At 40.8% G+C, this 23,540-nt stretch overlaps 1 protein-coding gene and 1 pseudogene across 4 annotated transcripts in view; both read right to left on the bottom strand.

The window, feature by feature from the left end:
• The window catches only part of Ash1l (ASH1 like histone lysine methyltransferase), a 147,716-nt gene that overhangs the window by 52,114 nt on the left and 72,062 nt on the right, over nucleotides 1–23,540 (bottom strand). For all 4 annotated transcript variants that reach the window (XM_038311135.1, XM_038311133.1, XM_038311134.1 and 1 more), the window contains 2 exons: nucleotides 19,311–19,490; nucleotides 15,074–15,168 (listed from right to left, as the gene is read on the bottom strand). In XM_038311135.1, the coding sequence (XP_038167063.1) occupies nucleotides 15,074–15,168; nucleotides 19,311–19,490 (275 nt within the window). The remainder of the gene's footprint in view (nucleotides 1–15,073; nucleotides 15,169–19,310; nucleotides 19,491–23,540) is intronic.
• Nucleotides 9,639–10,440, bottom strand: LOC119800839 (annotated as a pseudogene).

The raw sequence follows: 23,540 nt of genomic DNA, 5'->3' as shown, positions 1-23,540 counted from the left end.
CCAAAGAGGACCAAAGTTTGGTTCTGAGTACCCACATTGGGTGGTCAATTGCCTATAACTCCAGCTTTACAAGATCTGACATCTTCATCTGGCTGCTGAACATGTAACATACTCACACACAGATACAAACACATACATAATTAAAATAAAAAGCCTAGGTGGGCAGAGGTGGTGCATGCTTTTAATCCCAGCACTCAGGAGGCAGAGGTGGGCAATTCTCTGTGAATTCGCAGACAGCCTGGTCTACAGAATGAGTTTCAGGACAGCCGGGACTGTTACACAGAGAAACCCTGTCTCAAAATACCAAAAAAAAAAAAAAAAAAAAAAAACCCAAAACCCAAACTACGCCCATTTAGCCCTAGGACTTAGAAGGCAGCAGAGGCAGGCAGATCTCTTTGAGGCCGGCCTGGTCCACACAATGATTTCCTGGACAGCCAGGGCTACACAGAGAGGGGAAAGTACACGTGAATTTAAGATCCTATTAACTTTTTTTTCCCTACAAATTGAACTGCTTTTTTAAAAAATATATTACCATAGTTTCTTAATTGATTCTTTGGGAATTGTGCATCCTGCGCCCTAACCTACTCATCTCCCAGGCCTTCCATGTCCACCTCCACCCTTGTAGCCCTCCCCACCAAAAAGACCAAACACACAAATCCCCAAACCAAACAAAAACGAACACTACAGCATCACTTAAAGTCCTCCATCTTGAGAGCAGTGTGTCATGAAGCACACCTTTCCACAAACAGCACAACTGTGAATGTCCACTACAATGAGTTGCTGGTTTGGTTCAAGGCCTCTGGCTTCTGGTACACCATCAACACTGGATCCTCACCGAAACGTCTCTAAGCTAGACTTCTTTTGCCTGGAGTTATGGAGATCCTGCGGCTGCGGCTTTACGGCACTGGTCACTTCACATGTAAGATAGATGCTGGGTGGGTCAGGTCAAAGACCTCGATATGAGCCTGTATGGGACTCCACTGGTCAGGCCTCTCTCTGGAGGGGCTCAAGGGCAGCTTTCCAGTGCCCAGGCCATGGGGGCCAGCTCTCTTCTGTACCCTGGTGATAACACTGACCATTGACATCAGCACAGAACTGGGGTGGTGATAGGGCCATGGATGCAGACATGGTCCTCAGATGCAGGTCAAGCTAGACATGATGTCACCATTGTTATGATTCTAGCCAACCAGCAGGGCTGGCACTTCCAGGGCCACACATGTGCGGACAAGCCCTCAGGTAAAAATACCTAGCTGCCCTGGGGACCTTAAAAATTAAAAGGCCCTGCATGACCCACGTGCAGCATGGTTGTATCCCTACATATGGTGATAGCTACGTAAGCCCTTGTGTGCATGTGTGAGCGGTCCTCTCTCTCTCTCTCTCTCTCTCTCTCTCCCTCCCTCCCTCCCTCCCCTCCCCCCTCTCTCCTCTCTCTCTGCACACGGACTTCCCCAGGCCTGTACACTTCTCCTCTAATAACCTCCTAATCAGGTTTGTTACTTGTTACCTGCTTCCTTCTCACTCGCACCAGGTAATTTCAACCATGACCTCAGGTGGCAGCAGAGGCCACTTAGATTAGTATAGACCCAGCAGCAGCATAACCCAGAAACCCCTATCAGTCTGTTCCTCAAAACCGCCACACCTTCAGATGGGCTTCTCTCCACAGCACATGAACCACACTGCTTCTCCTTCTTTCCTGTTGCTCTACCCAATACCTGTTCATTGGAATGGTGCCCGCCAGCTTTTTTTTTTTCCTTTGGTGGCTGTCATGCAGCTTTGTGGTGATATTCTGTTTGTGTTCTAACAAATAAAAATTGCCTGAAGATCAGAGGGCAGAGACAGTCATTAGTTAACCATAGAGGCCTGAAGGTCTGTACAGACAGACAGACAGAAAGTAAGTTATAAGTTATATACAGAAAGTTATAAGATGGGGAAAAGGGAGGAAGCAGAAACTTGGCCCTTTTTCGGTTGAGAAATTACTAAGGTAAGAATTGGCTGTGGCATGTCCTTTTGGTTCTGATCTTTCAGCATTTACCCCAATATCTGACTCTGGGTTTTTATTATTAAGACTAATTAGAATTCATGCAAGAACTGGTATCCAGCTTTAGGGCCACTTGCCTCTGGCTTTGCAGCCCTTGGCACACACTGGAAATGTTTTTTTTTGGGGGGGGGGCACTCCTGCTGGAGGCATTGTTACAGTGGTTAGGTTTTCTTTTGTTTTTACCCTCAAGCCTCTGAGTGATTTGGGGAATTTCCTGTTGTATTTCTCTACAACAGCCTCCAGTTGCCACCCAAATTCCAGAAACATCTGGCCTCCAAACGCCACGGGATTTACCAGCCCTAGACTGGCTGGTTCTGCTATAAGGCAGCTCCCACACATGTGCTTCTAACACAATCCCATGTGCAGCTTTTAGACAGACGGCTCTCTCCCCCTAGGGCCGTGGGTTTCCCCTAAACCCCTCTCCACGCGAGGAGCTGCAGCTGTCCTTACTCAGGCTGTGCACTGCTGGTGGTCTCCTCACATTCCACCATCACTGTCAACAAATGTATTCAAACAATTGAGAATTCTTTTTTTCTCTCATTTTTTTTCCATCTCCTCCCCTCCTCCTCCCCCTTCCCTCCCCTCCCTTCCACCTTAAAGGAAGGTATTAGTTAAAAGAAAATTTTTCTCCATTAAAAAATGAGAAACACTATTATGATGGATGGAGTTAGGTCTCTGTATGATTGAACAGTGGATATTTTAAAATTGAAACAATTAAGTGAAGGGATAATCAACTGAATTGAGAATGGCATAATGTTAATGATCATTTTGATGTTTATTGCTGGTTCGATAAATCTTGGTTTATTCTTTAAAAAGTTGATTGATATGAGTGTCATGATACAGGACTTATTAAAACAGACCATAGAGATATTTAGATCCAGATAGAGGAATTTAAAGGAACCAATCTCAGCACTGCACTTTAAGGTTAGAGAGGAACAGCCTAAGGTTTCAAATAGCCAGCTTTAATTTTTTCAGTAACCTTACAGGAACACTGACAAACGACAGATATCCCCAAGGCTGTGCAAGAGCTGAATGATCTTCTGTGGAAATGGTAGATTTAAGGAAATTCAAGGACGCAATAGTCTCATATGGCATGCATTCACCTTTTGTGAATCAGATCTTAAACTCATGGTCAATTTGTAATAGAATTATTCCTCAAGACTGGAGAGACTTGGTTACAGCAGCTTGGAGCCTAGATCTCAATTACAGTGGAGGAAATATGAGGCTAAAACCACTGAACAACAAAGTAAGGCTAGAGGAATGGAAATCTCCCAAGACCAACTTCTTGGAGAGGGAGATTATGCTAATGTACAAAAGCAGTTTCTATCTGATGACCACACCTGGGCTGTATGCCATACAGCAGCTCTGAATGCTTGGAACAGAAATGGAGAAATAGGAAAGAAAATTGAGTCATTTACTAAAAAGTTATATAGGACCAAAGGAAACCTTCACAGATTTCTTACAAAGAATGACTTTAGCAGTAAATAGTATAATACCAAATTCAGAAGCTAGATAAATTATTATTGAATCTATGGCTTTTGAAAATGCTAATGTACAATGCAAAGGGAGTAATTAGGCAATTAAAGGCAAGATCAGTACTCTTGGGTGAACAGATCAGAGATACAATCAATACTGAATCTCATGACCATGATGATACTTGGAAGGAGAGGTGATTTCCAGATGTTTGAAGAAAGAAATCATAGTGGTCTAGAATCTTGCATCCAAACTGGCCTCCTCAGGAGGTAATTGTTCAGTTTTTAGGGAATGGAATCCTATCTCAGGTAAAACAGAGCACAAGATGGGTCAAAGGTATAGGACCAGAAGGACCTAACAACAATGAATTTGTGGGGATGTGATTTGTTACAGAAACGGAATACCCAGATCAACATTCCTCCAACCTTAGAAACAAACCATAAATTAATATATGTTTCCGGGCAAAGTATTAGAAGGTACCATAAAGCACAGTCAGCGACCATTCAGAGGCACCAACAGTCCTAACTGTAAAATGGTTGACAGACAAGCCCATATGGGTTGAGCAAAGGCCTTCAACAACAGAGAAACTGCAGGCCTTAGAATAGCTGGTACAGGAGTGGCTAAATGCTCAGTATATTGAAGAAACTACCAGCCCTTGAAATTCTCCTGTATTTGTTGTTAAAAAGAAATTTGAAAAATGGTAAGTGGTGACAAACCTAAGAGCTGTCAACAGGTGATGCAGGCAATGGGCTCTCTACAGTCTGGCACTCCTTTGCAATCCCTATTACCTAAAGGATGGCCACTCATAGTTATTGATTTAAAAAATGGTGCCTTCACTATTCCTATAAGACAGAGAAAAATTTGCCTTCATGGTACTTACTTATAATAATTCTCAGACTGTTAAGAGAGATCAATGGAAAGTTCTCCCACAGAGAATGTAAAATAGTCCCAGCCTGCACCAATATTTTGTATGACAGCCATTAAAAATGATATATAATCAATTTCCTCAGTCCATAGTTTGCCGTTACACGGATGACATCTTCCTAGCTGATTCAAATGTAAATACTTTAGAAAGAATGTTTAAAGAAGAAAGTTTTGCTTTCTTAGGGATTACAAATTGGTCCTGAAAAATACAAAGAAGAGATTCTATTAATTATTTAAAATATAAAATACAAAAGAATTGGATCCCAAAAGGTGCAAATTAGGAGCGATCAACTGCAGACTCTTAATGACTTGCAGAGATTGCTAGGGGACATGTCCTATCTTCGGCCCACTATTGGGGGTGAAAAACAAACTGAGTAATTTGTTCAAAACCTTAGGTGGTAACAAGAATTTAAATAGTTTAAGAGAATTACCAGATGAAGCTGAGAGAAAATTGGCTTTGGTGGAAGAGATATTACAGAAGGCACATGTAGACTGTGTGGATCTGAAGCTTAACTGCATTCTGGTCATATTATCCTCCAACCATTCCCCTACAAGAATTTTAATGCAGAGGTAAGATATTATCTTAGAATTAATCTTTTAACCACATAAACCAAGTAAAAAATGAAAAACTCATGTAGAAAAGGTCTCTGAGTTAATTCTAAAGGAAAAATTAAGACTTCGTCAATTAGCCGGAATAGACCTAGCAGAAATTGCAGTCCCATTCACTAATGATGACATTGACAAATTATGGGCAGAAAGTGAACCTTGGCAAAGAGTTTGCAGTAATTTTTTTCGGGAGAGATTAGCAACAACTATCCCAAAAGCAAGAGAATTGAACTTATAAAGAGAATTAACTGGATCCTTCCTCGCACTGTATGGGACACACCAATAACTGAAGCCCTTACAACCTATACTGATGCAAACAAATCAGGAAAGGCAGGCTACAAATCACAAAATTTAAGAAAAGTGGATCAAAGGCCTTATGTGTCTGTACAAAAGTCAGAATTATATGGTATTTTCATAGTACTAAGGGATTTTAAAGGACCTCTCAACATAGTTACTGAAAGATATGTTTTACATATTGAAACTGCTGAATTTATACCAGATGAAACAGAACTGACTTTATTATTCAGCTATAAGAAATAACCAGGAAAATGAATTGTCCCAAATATATATATATATATATATAATGAAATGTGGTTTTAAAATTCTAGGCTTAGAATCTCATCTTTAAAGATTAACATGTATTTTTAAAAGCATCAAAGTCATAAGCTTAAAGAGAAAGTCTGTTAATTTGTTGTTCTACTGCTCAGAGGAAGATACTTCATAAGCCCTAACAGAGATTCTCAGAATTTGGAGCCTCTAAATTGCAGTGATCACTTCTTACTTGGAACATCCATTGTATATTGCACAACTAAATTCATTGACGGACAGGAAGGTAACATTATTTTTTTGTATGCTACTGGATATTGACATGCATACTTTATTTGAAACTAAGGTGTCAATTTCTCTTTTTCCAAGGATGTCTTCAGTTTAAAACAAGATAAAGCATGCTGTCTAAATTTTGTTGAATGCGTAGAGGCTGGCTCACTGTTTTTCTTCCAGGTATTAGAATATTTATTAGAATATTAGTTAGCTAAATGAGGTATTAAAAAAAAGTCCTTCAAAAGAAATTTATAACAAAGACTGCATAAAATGTCCACTTGCAGTAAGAAGCCCTGCAGTTTCCCTGACCAGTATGCAGGGAGAACACTTCCGTATCATCTGAAGAAAGAGGCTAGAATAGGTTCCCAGGGAAACACTGTACAACCGATTTACATGCTTCTTAGTTACAGCACACTTCACTGTGATGTGGGAGGTTCTTCTGTTTGAATTGATTTCATTGGTTAATGAAGAAACTGCCTGGCCCATTTGATTGGCCAGCCCTTAGGTGGGTGGAGTAGACAGAACAGAATGCTGGGAAGGGAAGTTAATAAATCGCCATGCCTCTGCTCTCTGAGCCAGACCGCCATGCCTCTCCTCAGTGAGACAGTCGCCATGAAGCCAGCCACCAGGACAGACAGGCTGAATCTTTCCTGGTAAGACACCACTCGTGGTGTTATAAAGATTATTAGATATGGGTTAAAGCAAGAGATGTGAGAATTAGCTAGTAGGAGGCTGAAACTAATGGGTCAGGCAGTATTTAAAAGAATACAGTTTCCGTATAATTATTTCGGGTAAAGCTAGCCGGTGGCCAGGAGCCTTGTGGTGGGAAGCCAGCCCGCAGCTCCCCACTACATCACTGTCTGATACCCTCACAACTATTGTCAAAAAAAAATCGGCACAATGTTAATAAAGTACAGTCACTGACCCACAAATACTGCTGCAAAATCTCCATGTACCCCATCTGTAAGATCACAATAATGTGCACATGCGAGCGTGCACACACACAAAAGAGAAATCTAGATTTCTTGAGTTTCAGCAGGAAACAGACTATTATCTGTCACTAAATTCATCTACAAATAGAAAAAATAATGCACCATATGTACATTATTAAGCCAAGTTGTTGGGTTGTTTTTACCATGCAGACAGTGAATTTCCTATGGTCTGAGTTCAAATTAATGTAAGAAAATAGCAAGGACAATTTATTTCTACATAACAGAATACACTCCCAGTTTACTGCTAGTTCAGAGAGCACTTTTAGACTCACCTAACATTTATAGGCTCATTCAAAGAGAAGCTCATGTAGACTAGTTATTAACCCACAAAAGACACAGGAGTGAAGAATCAAAAGCAAAGCATTCTGGTTTGTTTGTTTAAAAAAAAAAAGCTGACTACAGAACATGTCGGTTTTGGTTTGCAGACAACCTCTGAGACAGACACCAAACAGTCAGAGGTAAATACTAAGAGAATTACAATCGTATATGGTGCCACAGTCCTGCTTTTTGCAAAGTACTTTGCTATCACTGTAAATGCTTGAACTATTTTTCCCCAGAAAAGTAGTGGTAAGACATTTCTAAGAAAATATAGTTTTTAATTTGAATGTATTTAATTTGAAGATGTTAGGTTTACAATCAATTCTCACTGAGAGAACTACTAACACCTGGACAGTAATGTGTGACTTTAAGCTGATAGGTAACTGGGGAAAAAGAAGAAAAGGCTAAAGTTGGTCCACAGTAAAGTCAGCATATCCACCAAAAATAACTCTGGTACGCTTGCAGCCACTGGAATGCTTTTGAGTCTTCCCACAATCTGCAAGGCCTGACTGGTCCAAGTAATGAAGCAGAATTCCCCGTGTAACCAAATATCCATGTCCATTTCCACTTCCAAGTCTTAATGTACAGCACATGAGCAGAGGGAGTGACTGCTACCAGGTCTTTTCCCTTGTCACCTGTTTCTATGACCTCTGCGTTAGGACACTGAAGGCTACAACAACAGCAGTGACATTCTGATCTGTATTTGGCACCTAAGTTAACACTAAATACCTCCTACCTCCTCTAATGTGGTGGCTTATCTACAAAAGAACCACCAGAACCAGCATTTGGTGAGAAAGGCAGCAAAGCTTTCGGTTGGCTCTAGCCTAGATAGCCACACCACATCTCTAACTACAAACCCATGCAAAGGGCTGGGTCCTATACATTCAGCAATGGCTGTTTGAAAGCTGAAACCTGGATCGTATGTGCTCTAATGAAAAGAAGATTTCTGGAGGATGTGCTAGATCTAATCACTTATATATATATTTTTAAACACCAAATAGAACCAAAAGTCATTATTTTCAACATTACTAAGAGCTATCTTACACCAGCATGTCTAATTTCTCTCCATATAAGTATGTTTTACGCAAAATGAAATCTAAATCTAATGTTTCTTAACTCTCTCACAGATGGGGACTATGGTTAAGAAATGGGTAATAAAAGAAAGAATATTTACATATTCTGGTGTGATAAGACCATAATTGGATGTGAAAATAAAGTCCTAAACTGGGCGGTGGTGGCACATACCTTTAATCAGGAGGCAGAGGCAGGCGGATCTCTGAGAGTTCGAGGCCAGTCTGATCTACAAGAGCTAGTTCCAGGATAAGCTTCAAAGCTGCAGAGAAACCCTGTCTCATAAAACCAAATAAATAAATAAATAAATAAATAAATAAATAAATGCCCTAATGAAAATTTCTCTCCCTGTGTGAAATCCCAATGCATGAAGCTCACAGACAGACACAACAGTTCTTACATATATTAATTGGTTTTACATAAGTAAATAATGACAAGAAGTCAGGCAGGAACCCTCATAAACAGTGAGACTAGCTGGGTGGTGGCGGCACACTCCTTTAATCCCAGGACTCGGGCGGAGGGGGGCAGAGGCGGTGCTCTGTGAGTTCAAGGCCACCGTGGTCTACAAGAGTGAGTTCCAGGAATGGCTCCAAAGCAACACAGAGAAACCCTGTCTCAAAAAAACTAAAACACACACACACACACACACACACACACACACACACACACACACACAAAACAAAAAAACCAGAAACAGCGAGACTAGAGTGCTTTCTACATGCTATTTCCAGAGAGGAGGCAGTGGCAGCCAACTTAAAGAAAACAGCTACTCAGGGATGAGCAAAATTGATAACCACCTGAAAAGATGAAAATGATGTGGCCTCTGTGAAAAAAATGGGCATTTTTATGAATTTTAAAAGTTAATCAGAATTTAATGGTTTTTAAGAACACTGCAAATCAAAGCCCTTTAATAAATGCTACCAATAGAGGAACTTTTGGCCATATATCCCAGGCCCAACCATCCTTTAATTTTAGTATATCAACCTCTGTTTAATATTCTGCTGTCTTTAAATATCCCCAAATATATAAGTCTAGAACTTCATGCTACTAAAGTGCTCAGTTAGGAGTCTAAGATTACGCTGTACCACAGAAAGATTGCCACTCATGTTCGAAGAAAGATAGCAGCTTCCAGGACAGGCAGTAAAACAAGGAAAAACCAGTCAGGTCTTGCATGTGTCTCCACATCATTGCTTCCCTGTCTGAAGAAAGGAGCCTGCTCTTTTGCTAGGTCATGAGGCTGGAATCCACTTGGTGTTCTGTGCTGAGAGGTCTAGAGTTCCATGGTGCTCTCTGCAGCAGTCGGGCGAGGTGACTCTGAGGCTGGATAACCTGTGCTTTCAGAGAAGCAGGGAAGGGCCCTCTAGGTATACTGCAGTCTCTCAGAAATGAAGAGTTCATCAAAGCAATGAACAACGGAAAAGACTTGTCTTCTTAGACTGGTTTTCTGTTATTTTCACTGGCCCGCCTGCTCCTGATGAATTGCTGTCATTCGTTTTTCTGTTGAGTTTTGTCATTATATCCCATTCAAGTGTAAAAATGCCTCTTTTACATTTGTGCTGGATTTTGCACTTGTCTCCAAAAATGTAAAACCATAGTCAACTGCTAACTTCTCCCCCCATTCTTTTGACACTTGTCTTTTGTCATTCATGTCACATTTGTTACCCAGGATCATTCTTTTTTTTTTAAGATTTATTTATTTATTATGTACACAGTGTTCAGCCTCCATGTATGTCTGCAGGCCAGAAGAGGGCACCAGACCCCATTACAGATGGTTGTGAGCCACCATGTGGTTGCTGGGAATTGAACTCAGTGCTCTTAACCCCTGAGCCATCTCTCCAGTCCCCAGGATCATTCTTTCAACATCTGAAGAGGCATGCTCTTTAGTGCTTCTTATCCAGTTTTTAATACTGTCAAAGGATTTTTCATTGGTGATGTCATAGACAGCATAGTTCCCATGGCTCCTCTATAGTATGCTGTTGCAATTGTTAGGAATCTTTCCTGACCCACTGTGTCCCATATCTGAAGCTTAATTTCCTTTCCATCAAGTTCTATCGTTCTCATTTTAAAATCAATCCCGATGGTGGAGATGAAGGTGGTGTTGAAGGCTTCCTCAGAGAAGTGGAACAGGAAGCAGGTTTTGCGGCTGCCAGAGTAGCCGATGATCAGCAGTTTGAACAGATAATTGTATGTCTTCACCATCTTCTCGTTCTGGCCCTCTCGGACCACAGAAAGCAAAGAGGCAAGGAGGTGATAGAAAGAGGCAGGGAGGGGGCCTTGGGTGAGGGGGCATGTCTGCCGAGCTGCGACCTGCCCCGCCTCTCCCTAGTTATTTTTTATATAGCCAAACTACACTACCTGCAGGAAGCAACCCAAAGGGTACTCAAAGGAATGAAATCTGGCAAATGGATGTGTTCCATTTTGTATAATTTGGAAAATTAAAATATGCACACCACACCATTGATACCTATTCTGGTTTTCAATGGGCAACTGCTTTGAGTTTGGAAAAGGCTGATTTGGTAATCATACATTTCCTAAGAGTTATGGTCATTGTGGGTATACCTGTACTAATGAAGAGTGACAATGTTCCAGCATAATCTCTAGTAAAATCAAAGTTGGTTTTTTTGTTTGTTTTTTGCTTATTACATATAAAGCACATTAAAGGTATACCACCTAATCCTAGAGCAGGAAGTTATAGAAAGACCAAATTAAACTCTAAATAACGACACCCAGAAATAGACTGCTTAATGACTTACTAACTTTGAATTTTCTAAATGCTAATGAGAAAGGAACAACAACTGCAGAAGGACATAATTATCACATCTATTATCCAATGATAATAGAAAAAAACTATGGAATTAAATCAGCCTGTCTAATTTAAAGATGTGCTGACCTCAGAATAGAAACCAGGATATATTTTACGTTGGTTTTGCTTGTTTTCACAGGAGAAGAAAATATACGGACACCACCAAAATTGATAAAGATTCAATCTGAACAAGAAAGACCTCTTAATTAGAAGAGATGCTAGTTCATAAAACAATATGGCCATTCAATCTAGTCTATAAAATTAACAAATACTTTTCATTTGATCAGATATAAATAGCCAACAGGGAACTTCCCCAAAATCAGTGACTGGGGAAGGGCTATGTTTTTTGTCTTTTCGGGAGAAGGAAGGAATCTAGATAAGGAATCTAAAGACCACTAGACCAATGAAATGTTGGAATGGGGTGGGGGAAAAGGACAAATCATCCAAAAAAAAAAAAAAAAAAAAAGAAAAAGAGTAAATTGGTATTTCACATTTCCAAAGGATAAAATTTCATAAACATTCCCAAATATTCATTTCTGCTATTCTCTATAGACTTATAATGCAAATGCTCTTTTTATAGTCCCAGTATAATTGATATTAACACTGGCGTTGGAGTTGCAATGTGGCTCTCCTTCTCTAAAACCAAGCATGCTTGCTTATTAAAATAAAATGTAAAATCTTGGATTCGAGTCAGAAGAGCTACCTAATAGGTGACAGAAGAAAAACAAAAATTAATTTATTGTCACTAATCATATAATCCTTATATTCTGACTCTTTATAAAGTTTTTCTTAAGGCATAAATATTATCTCAAAACTTATAAGATTAATATACATATATTTAAAACATTTTTGTCATGATATTAGTGGTCATATAAAGTAATATTTCTAGAAAAAGGCTTCATCTAGCTTCCTGTAGCTGACTTCAGGTTTGAGCCTCTATCAGGTAACTAGAAATTAAGTTTTTGTACTCTGGATGTACGTAACAAAGTATGGTCCTTTAATCTCTTTGAGATCTGCTGCACATGACATTTAAAATGCTTACGTTTTCTGCAGTGAACCAAGACCATGCGGAACAGTGACCTCTGAAGTCTCCAAAAGGGAGGATGGGGCCCCACAAGGATGATCCCACCAGGACTACTATAATACCGCTAAGCTGACCAACACCAGCAACTGCTCATACTGAAAATTTTTATTTTTATTAAGATCTCCATCCTCCTCCCCCCCAGGTATGTATTTGTGAGCACACACCACAGGGCATCTGTGGAAATCAGAGGGCTGCCCCACAGTGCCAGCTCTCTGCTTTAATGTATGTAGTCCTGGAGATAGGAAGGAGGATGGGAACAGGTACTTTTAGTAGTTGAGTTGTCTCACTGGATTCTGTCCCACCCCACCAGGGTTTCTCTGTATCCATGGCTGTTCTGAAACTTGCTCGGTAGACCAGCTGGACTCCAACTCAATTCACCTCCCTCTGCCTCCTAAATGCTGGGATTAAAGGCATGTGCCACACTGCCTTGTGACTACTGACTTTTAATACTGAGATAAACTACAAAAATTTTAAGTCGAGATTGGTCCTAAGAAGAGGAAACAAACTTTCCATTTATTTATCTATTTGTTTATTTATTTTTGAGACAGGGTCTCACTGTGTAATCCTTGTTCCCTAGAAGCAGCTGTCCAGGGCTGGTGAGATGGGTCATATGGGTAAAAATGAGTGTCATGCAAACCTGACGACCAGAGTTTGATCCCATGAAGTAATATATGGCAAGAAAGAATCAACTTGCCACAGGTGTCCTTTGACTTCCACATGCATGCTGTGGGATGAACCCCTCCCCTACCCCCGCCGCTTGCACACTACACATGACATTTTGAAAATCATGAAAAACGGCCGGAAGCATGGCGTAGTGGTCAAGAGCACTGGCTGCTCTTCCAGAGGACTCCAGTTGAATTCCCAGCACCCACATGGCAGCTCACAATCACCTGTAACTCCAGTACAAGGAAAACTTGATTTCTTCTTCTGGCCTCCACATACACCAGGCGTGCACCTGGTGCAAAGATAGACACACAGAAGCGGACAGAAGCTGGTCAAGGGGGTCAGGCTACATGCTAAGAAGGGAAGAGACTTAAGCAGTGTTGTCCACTCGTCACTGGGGTGAAGGTTAGACAGATGTAAGACTGAAGGGGTCGTGGAGCTTTCTGTGGAGTTTCAAGAGCAGCTCTGACTAGGGGCTGTGTCTTACAAGAAGCCCCTGAAGGCCAGTGTGCTAAGCTGGGAGGATGAAACCTAAACTCAAGTGGAGACTCCAGGACCAGAGAAAGGTGTGCGTGTACAAGGTGCCAGCCCAGAAAGAGTCTAAGTGTGCTGCCTGCAGTAGAGATTAAGGGCTGGTGCTACTCAAGCCTTTTGTAGCCCAGTTGATTATACCATGAGCCCCAAATGATGGAGATGGAACTATAGGATTTGGTGTTTGCTCTGCTAAATTTTTATTTTGCTTTGGTGTGATTGTTCCTTGTTATGCCTGAGTTCTTTCTTTTTAAAACAGGAATATTTATTCCGTGCTGTTAAGTTGAAAATATGTCTATGTATTTTTTTTTTAATTTTATTGGAAACTGACTTTTTTTTTTTTTTTTTTTGAAATGAGGTCTTACTGTATAGCAATAGATAGTCATGGCCTCACAGAGACTCTCTTTGCTTCTCCTTCCCAAGTACTGGGATTAAAGGTTATGTGTTATCACACCTGGCTAGAAACTCACTTTTACTTTTTTGAGATAGGGTTTCTCTGTGTTGACCCAGCTGTCCTAAAACTCACTACACCTAGCTCTGCCTCCAGAGTGCTGAGATTAAAGGTGTGTGCCACCAATGCCCAACTAAAAACTGACTTAATGTGCTACGATTTTGAAAAACTTTGCAGATTTCTAAAGCTGGACTGAATGTCCTTTACATTATAATATGGTAATGAGCCTTGGGCAAAGGTCAAGTGATGTGTGTACAGGAGTCAAGTTGACAAGTGGTAGAGTTATGACATAAGTATTCTCAACTTGACAGAATGAAGACCCATCTGACCGATGAGCTCTTAGGCAATGCCTATTGCCTAAGGATTATATTGATTATATTAATTTAATGTGGAAAGATCAATCTTAATTGTGGGTGGGACTGGACTAGATTCAGGGTAGAAAGTGAGTCAAAATAAGCCCTTTCTCCCTCATGTTGCTTTTCCTAGGGTACTTGTCTCAGCAGCAGAAAAAGAAACTAAGACAACCTGCCATTCCTTTCCTTGAAGCAAGAGATAGTAATTAATTTCTAAACAATGAGATCAAGACTGGGAATGGCATGTAGTTTATAATCCCAGAATTTGGGAGATAAAGTAGGAGGGTCAGTAGTTTAAGGTCATTGCTGAAGCTTACCTTTATGTAAGACTTTATCTTAACAACAAAAATAAACTCCCAAGCAAATAAACAATAAGAAGAAAGATCTACCTAAAGAATGTCCTTGATCAGTGTCTGCTTTAAATGATGTTCCAGGAGAGCCTAATCAAAATTCTCATTTGGAAGAAAAATAATAATGCTCATTGCTTGGCTAATTCCATAATAAAACAAGAAAAGCAGGGCTGATGAACAGATCAACGGTAGAGTGTATTTTCCCTCACTCTTTCCTTCTATCTTTCATGCAGAGAGCCGTGTGCTCCAGTCTGTGTAGCTCACTGTGTAACTCACTGTGTAGCTGAGGATGTCCTTGACCTTCTGATCTTCCGGCCTTCAGCTTGAGTAACAAAGTTACATGTATGTTCTCTGCCTAGTTCATGATCCTGGCTCATGAAATACTTATGGGGATCCAATCCAGGCTTTACACTTGTTAGGCATATACTCTTATCAACTGAGCTACAGTCCCACCTCCTTGGTGAGAATTATTGGGAATGTCTTATAAATAAATGGTAAAGAACTTGAACAGAGCAGAACTAAGAACAGAAGCACTTCCCCTAAATTCAACATATATAGTTTATTCTTACCAACAAATTATGTGGACTCAGTACTCACCAACATGAATTGGTGCTGGGAACAATCCATATTCATGCTCTCCTGGAGTATATTCCAGCTTCTCTTTTTTTAACTGGATTAATCGGCTCTTTGGGCTGTGATGGGGAAAGAGTAAGAAACAAAGGCAATTAAATTTCTTCCTGAGGCCAAATGAAAATAAATTATATCTGAAAAGATGATTCAATATATAAAGGCACTTCCCACCAAGACTGACATCCCAAGTTAGAGCCCTGGAAACTATCTTGTTAAAGGTTCTGAACATTATCTTTTGTCTTCAACATGCATGTATGCCGGCCCCTTTTCAATAATTAAACAGAAAGAAAAAAATGTAAATAATGTACTTAAAAAAAAAAAAACCAAACAAACCCGGGGTTCGAGAAATGGCTCAGCAGTTACCAGCATTGCCAGCTCCTTAGAGAGGACAGGAGTTTGAGTCCTAGCACTGTGTCTGCAACTGGTAAGGACCCGGCAACCTCTGCAGGTACCTTTGAGCACCCATAAATATGAACATAAATAAAAAATTTAAATTCTGGAAATTCCCTTTAAAAAGAAGTTCTTTTTTTTTTTTTTTTTTGGTTTTTCAAGACAGGGTTTCTCTGCAGCTTTTTTTTTAAGAGCCTGTCCTGGAACTAGCTCTTGTAGACCAGGCTGGCCTCGAACTCACAGAGATCCGCCTGCCTCTGCCTCCCGAGTGCTGGGATTAAAGGCGTGCGCCACCACCACCCGGCTTAAAAAGAAGTTCTTTAATATTCTCTAACAATTTTATTCATTCAACAGCAGCCCTGGCTGTCTACGTGAGATGGTCTGTAGCCCTGACCACCTAAATTCAATCCCTGGAGCTTATGATGGGAGGAGAGAATTCAAAATTCAAAGTTGTTCTCTTTCTTCCACAAAAACACAAGGCCACTTATACTCATGCAGATACATCATACAAAAACATAACAAAACAAAAAGATGTATTAATTAATTTTATGTGTGTTTTGTTTGCATAAACATGGGTGTCACACTTCTTGTAGAGGCCAGAAAAGGGCAATGGATCCCCTGAAAAACCATGTGGGTGTTGGGAACTAAACTCGGGTCCCCTGCAAGATCAGCAAGTGCTCTTAACCACTAAGCCATCTCTCTAGCCATTAAAGATAAAATTTTTCCTTTTTTTTTGGTTTATCAAGACAGGGTTTCTCAGTAGCTTTGGAGTCTGTCCTGGAACTAGCTCTTGTAGACCAGGCTGGTCTGGAACTCACAGAGATCTGCCTGCCTCTGCCTCCCAATTGCTAGGATTAAGGGCGTGTGCCACCACCGCCCAGCTTAAATTTTTAAATGAATTTATGATTTATTATCAGTATATGTTGGGTTTTTATACTGTTTGGTCCAAAGTGGGTCCCCGAAGTAGCAGTGCTGATGACAATATTGCTAACAGAAGCTCAAACTTCCCTATCCTTCATGATCTCATGAGGGAGGTCTGTTTACCAGCTAATTCAAACAGCCTGTACCCTGCTATCACAGAAAATACTTTTCCACAAGTTGCTGTTCTCTGCCAACAGAGATAGCCTTAGCATTTTGATCCCAAATAAACTGTCCTCATACACACAGAGTAGTCCAGTTTGGGGATTTCACTACAACCTCTCTGACAGATACCTCTTTTATATGTACACACACCTGGGCCATATCAATTGTTCTTGAGTAAAACAGTGTCATGAGTGTAAAGAGCAGGCCTGTGCTGGAAACTCTACAAACACACCACACCCCAAGGCTGGGGCTTGTACATTTAGTCTTCTTTCAGTTTTATACTTTTCTGCTATGTTCAGAGCCTCATAGCCAGGTTTAATTTATTTTTTGAGACAGGGTCTCACTGTATATGTAGCTCTAGCTGGCTAGGAACTTGCTATGTAGGCTAGCTTCAAATTCACAGAAATCCACCTGCATGCCTCTAAAGTGATAGGATTAAAGAAAACTTTAAAATTACACCCAAACTACCTGGATGGCTAAGTGACTGTTTCAGATTTTTGTTGTTTACATTATTAAATAAAAAACTGAATTAAGGCCAGATGTCATAGCTCATGCCTTTAATCCCAGCACTTTGACATAAAACTAGTTTTTAACTTTATACCATGAATACCTGCTTGGTGTTTAAAAATCCACCCCCAGCCGGGCGGTGGTGGCGCACGCCTTTAATCCCAGTACTCGGGAGGCAGAGGCAGGCGGATCTCTGTGAGTTCGAGGCCAGCCTGGTCTACAAGAGCTAGTTCCAGGACAGGCTCTAGAAACTACAGGGAAACCCTGTCTCGAAAAACCAAAAAAAAAAAAAAAAAAAAAAAAAAAAATCCACCCCCAGCTCAACTATGTTCATAGCAGCTTTGTTTGTCATAGCCAGAATCTGGAAACAACCCAAATGCCCCTTGATCAAAGAATGGATGAAGAAAATGTGGTACATTTACACAATGAAGTACTACACGGCAGAAAAAAATAACAACAGCTTGAATTTTGCAGGAAAATGGATAAAACTAGAAAACATTATTTTGAGTGAGGTAACCTAGACAAAGACAATTATCACATGTACTCATTCATAGGTATTTTTTAAACATAAAGCAAAGAAAGCCAGCCTACAAACCACAATCCCAGAGAACTTAGACAACAATGAGGACACTAAGAGAGACTTACATAGGTCTAATCTACATGGGAAGTAGAAAGTAGAAAAAGACAAGATCTCCTGAGTAAATTGGGAGCATGAGGATCTTGGGGGAAGATTGGAGGGGAGAAGGGCGAGTCAGGGAGAGGATCAGGGAGGGGAGCTGAGAAAAATGTAGAGCTCAATAAATATCAATAAAAAATTTTTAAAAAGCAAAAAAAACCCAAACAAACAACAACAAAAAAAGAAAAACCAAATCCAAAAAACAAAACCCCATCCTATCCCCTGCCCCTAAAAGACAGGGTTTCATGTAGGCCATGCTAGTCTAAAATTCTCTATGTGGTAAGGGTGGGTTTCAACATCTCCTTCTCCCTCCTCAGCACCCTCTGCAGTGCTGTGTTACACAAAAGCCCAACCATATCCAGGTTATGAGGCACCTGAAACCTGATGTAAAATTTTCAGCATAAACAATCTACATATCCAGCCCAAAGCTTTCTAACTATACTAAACACCAGTGATCTCAGCCAGCGCTGGCGGGCTAGTATGCTCTACATAGTCAGTTTCAGTCTGTGTCAAAAAAATGTAACAAAGGAGTACTTACCAAGTTCTATCAAGGAACTATAAAATTCTTCAAACTATTCATTTGACCATTTAATCAATGAAATTTAAAATACATTTACTTATGCAGACAATGCTATTTAGCTTCCTTTTGGGGTTTTATTTAATTAAATAATTAATTAATTTTTTATTTTTATTTTCTTTGGTTTTTAAGACAGGGTTTCGCTGTAGTTGTAGAACCTGTCCTGGAGCTAGCTCTGTAGACCAGGATGGTCTCAAACTCACAGAGATCCGCCTGCCTTTGCCCTGTTGAGTGCTGGAACTAAAGGTGTGCACTACCACTGCCTGGCTAATTTTTTAAAATTATTTCTTTATTTATTATGAATACAATATTCTGTCTGTGTGTATGCCTGCAAGCCAGAAGAGGGTACCAGACCTCATTATGGATGGCTGTGAGCCACCATGTGGTTGCTGGGAATTGAACTCAGGACTTTTTGAAGAACAGGCAGTGCTCTTAACCTCTGAGCCATCGCTCCAGCCCGCTAATTTTTTTTTAAACTTAAGAAACGTCCTGGCAGGCCTGGAATGAACTATGTAGAGAATGATGTCCTTGAACAAGAGGCAATCTTCCTGCCTCTGCTTCCAGAGTGCTGGCATTTCAGGTGTATACCACCACACCTAGCTTTCATTCTTATTTTTAAACAATAAAAGGCATAATTAGACTCCAACTGACAGAATGGAAGTAGAAGAGAGAGGCTAAACATCAGGGAAGATAAGTATAACCTGTACCACAGTGTGGCATCAACAATCCAGTGAGTACTCAGGTACTCCAGACTGGTACATATACAATACACATAACACATATATAATGCTATATATACTGGATTTTGGTAGTGAAAAAAATATTTTGTTCAGGCTCAGTGGTTAAAGGTGCCTGCCACCCAGTCTGTGGCTGTAGAGAGGAGACTGGATTATACAAATGTAGTAAAAATTGTAAAGCTATGGTGGATAATAGGGATAAGAAGATAAAAGCTTTCAGTCGCCACTACTTACTCTGTGGTTTTGTAAACATCAGAATACAGCCCAGCTCTCTGGTACTTTTTCTTAGGAGGACGTGGGGCCTTCTTTTCTCGTGGGATGAGAGCCAGCACAGGTTGCAAGGTACTTTCAGGTTCAGAAGGTTCGGTGGGGGTTTCAAGAGGAATGGGAATTTCAGCTGGTGTTTCTATAAAACTAGAAAAAAATAATTTGAAGATGTTATTGTGAAAAATTATACACATACACATATGTGTATTTGTTGTAAGTTTTGAGGCAGAGTCTTAGCCTTGAACCTGCTATGTAGACAATAATGATCTTAAGATCCTGATTCTTGTGGCTCTTATTCCCATGCCCTGACCTCATAGTCATGCATCAGGCATATTGATGCCCACTTTTAATTCCAGAGGCAATCACTGTTCTATGACCTGGTGGACAGCTTGGTCTATACTAGCCAAAGCTACACAGTAAGACCCTGTCTTTAAAAAAACAAACAAAAACAAAACTCAGGAGGCAGGTGGATCTCTGTGAGTTCAAGGCCAGCCTGGTTTACAAGAGCTAGTCCAGGACAGGCTCCAAAGCTACAGAGAAACCTTACCTCGAAAAACCAACCAACCAACCAACCAACCAAACAAACAAATAAATAAATAATAAAAGTTGGGTGGATGGCTCACACATTTAATCCCCAGCACTCAGGAGGCAGAAGCAGGCAGATCTGCGTTTGAGGCCAGTCTGGTCTATAGTGCAATTTCCAGGACAGCCAGGGCTACACAATGGAACCCTGTCTTGGAGGGTGGGGGTAAACAAACAAAAAGAAAAAGAAACACCAAGGCACATGGATGTATTGGTTAGTGCTTTTAATCCTACTGCTTAAGAAGTTGAGCCAAAGGGCTAGAGAGATGGATTAGCAGTTAAGAATTGCTCTTTTAGAGGACCTGGGTTCAAGTTGAAGCACCCACATAGTAATTCACAACTGTCTGTAACTCCAGCTCCAGGGGATCTGATACCTTCACACAGACCCACATGCAGGCAAAACAACAATGCACATAAAATAAAAACAAATAAATTCACTAAAAACAAAGGAGTTGATGCAGAAATATAAGTTCAAATCATTCTTAGCTGTACAGCAAGTTTAAGGTCACCTTATCTCAGAAAATCAAAATCAGAGCAGTCCAGCATCCTGGCTCATACCTGTAATCCCAGATCCTAGAGGCTAATGAATGAAGACATCCATGTGAAATCAGCCTAGCATACAGAGTATGACTGTATCTAACCAAGGATAACAACAAAAAAATTTCAAAGTAAACCTGATGGCGGTGCAAGTCTATAAACCAAACTACTACCTAGGCTGAGGCTGAGTGAAGTCAAGTAGAAGGCCTGTTTGGACAATTAACTGAGAACTTTCCAAAAAAATTAACAGCACAGCTGGGTGGTAGTGGCGCACGCCTTTAATCTCAGTACTTTGGAGGCAGAGGCAGGCAGATCTCTGTGAGTTCAAGGCCAGACTGGGCTACAAGCTCTAGTTCCAAGACAGGCTCCAAAGCTACAGAGAAACCCTGTCTCTAAAAACAAAAAACCAAAAAAATGGGGCTGGAGAGATGGCTCAGAGGTTAAGAGCATTGCCTGCTCTTCCAAAGGTCCTGAGTTCAATTCCCAGCAATCACATGGTGGCTCACAACCATCTGTAATGGGGTCTGGTGCCCTCTTCTGGCCTGCAGACATACATGGAAGGAATGCTGTATACATAATAAATAAATATTTAAAAAAAAACCAAAAAAAATTACCACCACACACACAGCCCTACCTACCCCTTTGGTCCTCTAACATTACATATTAAACAAATCTACTGTTTGTGGTATACACCGGGTAGGGTACTCAGGAGAGGAGGATCACAAGTTCAAGGCCATCCTAGGCTGCGCCAATGACTAGAGCAATAAATAGCTCAGTCATTAAGAGTACTTCTTGCTCTTTTAGAAGACCAATTTAAAACAATCAAACAAACCAACAAACAAAAAACCAGCTTGGAACTATAGCTAGGTTGTAGTTCAATAGCTTACAATGTAACAACATTTAAATAGCTATGGCTAAAATCTCTTTAAATTTGATAAAAGTATAAACTTGAAGTTAGGTGAATCTAAGTCACCATGAGGAAGATCAACTCAAATAAAACAAAGCAAATGATAATAAATGTGCTGAAAGTCACCAATGAAGAACACAAGACAGTGAGAGAAAGCAGGATATAAGAATTTCAAGGTTAGAAGCCAGGAGCAAATCCAGTCCCGGGAACCAACCCAGTCCTGGGACACTGGCAAACCAGGATTGATCCAACGACCTGACTCAGAGTCTGCGATCTCCACCAGAGTGGGACTGAACCAACTACCTAGGACACAGAGAGGAACAAGCTCCACCAGGAGCAGAAGCCAGGAGCAAACCTAGTCCTGGGACATGGGCAGATCAGGATTGAGCAAGCGACCAGATCCAGAGTCAACGATCTCCACTGGAACAGGTATAAGGGACTGCTGAGGGTCCAGACGTGAATCTGGAACCTTCAAGGGAGTAGACCTAAGCTAACATCCCGGTGGGTCTGGGTCAGAGTCTAGGACCTCCCAGGAACTAGGCTGGAGCCAGGACCTCTGTCAGCCTGGGGGTGAGTTAACCTGGGTCCTCCAAGGAAACAGGCAGGAACCAAAGACCTCGGTGGGGCCAGGCATAAGTCTGGGACCTCAGAGAGAGTAGGCCTGAGTCAGGTCCTCTATGGGTTTGGGCATTGGTCTGGGACATCAAAGGGAATAGGCAGGAACCTGGAACCCCTGCATGTCCAAGCGAGAGTCTGGGACCTCTGAGGAAGTAAGCAGGTCCTCTGTGGGGGTTTGGGCGCACCTGAGCCTGGGACCACCGAGGCAGTAGACAGGAGCCAGAAACCTTTCCAGGTCCAACTCCAATCCAGGAACTTCTGCAGGAGGAGATCCAGACCAGGATTTACAGAAACAGTGCAAAGCCTGTAACCTAGACCAAAGTAGGCCCGAGACAGCAAACTCCAAGGGAGTGGAGCATAGCCCAGGAGCACTGGGCTACCTCCAGGAACACGGAGTAACCAACGGGGTAACTAGAACTGTGACACTGACTGTACCACGAGGAACAACCATCTGAGCTGTGGATTCACTGGCACCTAGACGATTATTCAACAGAATCTCAGACAGCACCAGCCACACCTATTAGAGGAAAAGATGAGTAGAAAAGGGAAGACCACACGCTACACCACAAAGAACAACACAATACCAGTAAAACCTAAAGACCCTACAAAAGCAAGACCTAAACAACCAAATATGAATGAAGCAGAAGAAATTGACCTAATCATAACTTCAAGAGAATGTTTCAAATTCTAAAGAAGAAATGAGAAATTCCCTTAAAGAAATGAAGGAAAAGACAAAGAAAAAAATTGGAAGACATCAGCAAATCACTTAAAGAAAACCAAGAAAAAGAAACCAAACATAAAAGAAACTATTCAGGTCTTGAAAACTGAGATAAAAACAATAAACACAATAAACACACACACACACACACACACATACACACACAAGCCAAAGTAATTATAGAAACAGAAATAATGAGGAAAAAAAGCAGGAACCAGCCACGCAGTGGTGATGCACGCCTTTAATCCCAGCACTCAGGAGGCAGAGGCAGGCGAATCTTTATGAGTTCGAGACCAGCCTGGTCTACAAGAGCTAGTTCCAGGACAGACTGCAAAGCCACAGAGAAACACTGTCTCAAAAAACCAAAAAGAGCAGGAACCACAACTGCAAGCATGAACAGCAGAAAGCAGAATACAAGAAATGGAAGAAAAAAAATAAAAATCTCAAGCGCTGAAGATACAATAGAGGAAATAGACTCATCTGTTAAAGAAAACATTAAATCTAACAAAAGTGTAACCCAAAATATCCTTGAAATATGGAACAATATAAAAAGGCCAAATCTTAGAATAATAGGTATAGAAGAAGGAGAAGTTCAAATCAAAGGCATTGAAAATTTATTTAACAAGGTCATAGAAGAAAACTTTCCCTTTCTAAAGAAAGATATGCCAATGAAGATACATGAAGCTTACAGAACACCAAATAGACTGGATCCAAAAAAAAAAAAAAAAAAAAAAAGATCTCTCGCCACATAATAATCAAAACACTAAACATACAGAGTAAAGAAAGAATATTAAGAGCTGCAAAGGAGGGGGCTGGAGAGATGGCTCAGAGGTTA

The sequence above is a fragment of the Arvicola amphibius genome, chromosome 14 (genome assembly GCF_903992535.2).
Source record: "Arvicola amphibius chromosome 14, mArvAmp1.2, whole genome shotgun sequence".
NCBI classification, from domain to species: Eukaryota; Metazoa; Chordata; class Mammalia; order Rodentia; family Cricetidae; genus Arvicola; species Arvicola amphibius.
This window is presented reverse-complemented; position numbering and strand designations above follow the sequence as displayed.